General features: G+C 28.1%; 1 protein-coding gene across 1 annotated transcript; it reads left to right on the forward strand.

Annotated features, from left to right (window-relative positions):
- The first annotated feature begins 2,186 nt into the window (after positions 1-2,186).
- Positions 2,187-3,050, forward strand: LOC114172485. Its single transcript, XM_028056942.1, has 4 exons — positions 2,187-2,303; positions 2,370-2,549; positions 2,650-2,727; positions 2,841-3,050. The coding sequence occupies exons 1-4, from the start codon at positions 2,187-2,189 to the stop codon at positions 3,048-3,050; spliced, it is 585 nt and encodes a 194-aa protein (XP_027912743.1).
- The last annotated feature ends 1,018 nt before the right edge of the window (positions 3,051-4,068 follow it).

Below are 4,068 nucleotides of genomic sequence, written 5' to 3' on the forward strand. Positions count from 1 at the left end.
AAACCTGTCAATAAATCAATATGAATACTTAATTTCTTCTGACATCAATAGCTGTTATTTGTAGGTTTCACCAATATATATTCGCATGACTTCTGTCAAAACGTTGGTACCCCATGTTTGAAGAGTCCTTATTTGAATATATTCTACTTTTTGCTTTCTTCTACCATTTCAAAAATTGCCATATCCACGTCTTGATTAATCGTTACACTTCTTTTACTCTCCTTTGACTAATAAAAAATAGATTCTGATAAAGTTATTATTTCAACCTTTTTTTGGTATTTCTTTACTTTAGTTGTATGAATTACAATTTTGTCTTATTAGTTCCTTATTTCTCTATGTAAGTATAAATATGTCTCGAATCTAATCCTGACTTTTTTACTTTTCATTTTTCAATATTGTTGTTGTGAGTTCAACATGTCTCTCTGTGAAGTTCCAAACCAAAGCCAGAGCGTAAGCGAAGTAAGTCCCCAGAAGGAAAATTGGAATATTATCGCTAGGGTCATTCGTTCATGGTTTGTTCCTGATTTCACTAAACAGAGGTGTCCTTTTTCCATGGAGTTCGTTATTCAAGACAAAGAGGTTATTATTCATGTTATTCTTTAAATTCTTCCATTACACCTACTTTCCTTTACAAATTTGTATGAATTAAATATTTGTATGCTAAACATATTTATACTTAAATTTATATATGTTCTTTTTATCTGTTTCAGTGTTCTAAAATACATGCTTCAATTAGACGTACTCTAATTTACAAATTTCAGAATGACATTTCTGAAGGCCATGTTTATGCCATTCAAAACTTCAGTGTTGCTCCGAATTCTGGAATATACAGAACAACACACCACCCTTATAAGATAAATTTCCAGTTTGGTACAAAAGTTTCTTTGCTTAATGTTAATTTGGTTCCTGATATTAAACCACAATACACACCTTTGTCCTTATTGACAACCACTGCATTTGATACTGATTATTTAGTTGGTAAGTCAATCTTTTTAGTTCCAATACTATTAATATTTTTATTAATAAACAATTTTTGTTAAAGTATATGATTTAACATTTATGAATTGCATTTTAGATATTTTGGGATTACTAGTCGGAGTGGGGACTGAAAGAGAATTGCAAGTTGATGGAAAGACAACAAAATTAAATGTCATAGCAATAGAAGCTGATGGGTATTCTATATCTATACTATACTAAATTCCTTTTATATTTCTTTTCAAATAACTACATGACATTATATTGCACTTTAATCTTTAGGTTTCGAATAGAGTGTACTTTGTTTGGTATTTATGTGGATGAACTGAATGTATTTCTTTCAAGTGGAGAAGTACAAAATGCTGCTGTAAGTATAGAATTTGCGAAAGTCAAAACTTTTCAAGGTAAAATTTTGTTATTACTTTTACAAAGTACTTTGTACTACTTATTCCATGTTAATCTCACATACACTATATTTTTAAATATACATAAGGTTCAAGTTCAAAATTGTAAGTTCTGCACCCGTATTAAGTACAATGTTAACTTTAAGGAAGCATCTGAACTTAAATCAAGGTAATATTGAAATTGTTCTTCAGTTTATTCGAACTTTATAATCCATTTTTGTAACAATATTTTCGTTACTTTGTAATGCAAATTATCCTTCATTTGCTCAACTTGATATTTCAGATGTACATACATTCAATAATAGATTTATTGTTTATGAGAACAACTATATTTTCTTTTGCATAGAATGTTTGAGAACAATGAATCTCCCTCTCAAGGATTAACACAACTTTCTCAGACTTCCAAAAATACTGTCGAAGAGGACTTTTTAACACTTACACCTAGAACCACCATTCAAGGTCTAAAAGATTGTAAAGAGGTTAGAATAGATTTTTTTATTATTGTGCAATTTTTCTTATTCACAATAATCTCTTGATTAATGTTTTTTATATTGAAAGGTCACCACTTACATATTGTTTGGAACAATTAAGCATATCTTGGTTGACGATGACTGGTGGTATACTGCTTGTGTGTGCAACAAAGCTGTTTATCCAGATTCAAAGATGTTCTTTTGTGAGAAGTGTAACAAGCATGTTATAAAAGTCTTTCCAAGGTTAACGAATTGTTTTTTAATATTAATGTCAATTTAAAACAACATTGTAATTACAACTTTTGTTCATTAAATTTATTTTTCAATTTTCAGATATATGATTAAGATCCGAGTTATTGACTCTTCCAATTCAACCACATTTGTCCTCTTTGATAGGGATGCAACTACCCTTTTCAAAAAAACTTGTGCTGATATGTTAGACAGTCATGATAAGGTATACTCTTCAATATATCCACTTATATATTTAATTACACAATGTTTAATTATTTTCTTTTTGTAGATGAATTCTTTTGGAAATTTGCCTAAGCAGTTTGATGAGTTAGTTGATAGAAGTCTGCTTTTTAAAGTGGAAAGTAGGAACGATCAGAATTTCAAACTTGAGCAGTCTTTCAGAGTGAAGAAAATATGTGTTGATGATGATATAATTGAGAAATTCAATGATTCTTCGTTGAAATCTGTGGTAAGATGTAATTTACGATCAAATTTGTTACATTATAATCTCATTATAATGCAGTTATCTTTTTCTTTTTTATAATCTCATTATTTCTACCTATTTGAAGGATGTTTATGCTGGGAATGGTGAGTTTAGCAGGGAAGAAATGCATATAGTCAATGAGTCCACCGTTAATATTTCAGAGGTATACAAATTATATAAATGTTTTTGACATGAATTATTTTTTTAATACTTTTAATAATGTTATCAATTTTGAATGTGGATTTACTTTTAATAAATTTACTTTTAATACTGTAGGATTTATTAGTCCGATTTACCAAAGAAACAATTGAGTGTGGATCCCAATCACCTGAACTAATCCAAGATAATCCAACCAACGATGATGCTAACAGTTCACATAAGAGAGAATCTGGAAAGAAGACTGCATCACTTGAATCCATCGAAGAAGACAATGTTCCATTGAAGCTCTTAAAAAGAAATATTAAGAAGGAAAAAGCAGTGATTTGAGATCCACTTTTAGTTATTCTATTTGAAGACAATTTTTTTTATGCCTTTCATTTTGGGAATGTAATATGTCTACGCATCGTTTTGTCTTTAAATTCATCTGAACTACAACTTCTATGTTAAATTTCATCTTTAATTTCATCTGAACTACAACTTCTATGTTCAATTTCATGATAACAATATTATGCGCTTTTGAGTTACATTATTTAGATTTTAATTTATTTCATACGCTGGTGCACAAGATATTGTTGACATTTTTCAATTTTTGTCAACAAATATGACTACCAGCTACATCAAAACTTACGAAAATTGATTTCATTTTGTAGCATGATGTAATGAAAGTCGTAAATAACATATCTTTTGTGAAAAAGATTTTTTGTTTAAACTTGTGTGACTCATAAATAAGATATATCTATTTTTTCTCACAACATAATTTATAAATGTTTATTTTTCATAATATTTACTTTTCATAAATAAGATAAATATGGCAAAGCAATTATCTGTTGACAGATTTTAAGTTGTCACAACAGAATTGGATGCCATATACAATTTTGATTGACTATTTTTTTTGACTTATCTTCTGTTAATTACTAACTTATTAAACATTGTACAATATAATTGAGATATTTTTATACAATAAGTACGAATGAAATATTATATTTTTACGTATAATATTATATATTATAGAAGTTCATTTTTGGGAATTTGTTATTGGTATATATTACATATATTATATTATTATATTGTCTAGCATAATAGAATAATTTAATATATCTTTAATAACGTTATATCTTTTTAATGTTTTATTCTGTTATTATCATCTTCCCATTTTCCAATGCCGTAATAATTACATTACTGTTGAAGAATTTATTTGTAATCGTCCCGTCTTTTCATGTGTCATTTGTCTTCTATAAATAAATATTCATCTCCATTCTACCATGAAGATTAAACTTCAAGATCAGTTCAATCATATTCTACATTCTTCCAACTTTTACTCTACTATCTCTCTCAAAGTTGAAGC

This window comes from Vigna unguiculata, unplaced genomic scaffold (assembly GCF_004118075.2).
Source record: "Vigna unguiculata cultivar IT97K-499-35 unplaced genomic scaffold, ASM411807v1 contig_610, whole genome shotgun sequence".
Taxonomy (NCBI): Eukaryota; Viridiplantae; Streptophyta; class Magnoliopsida; order Fabales; family Fabaceae; genus Vigna; species Vigna unguiculata.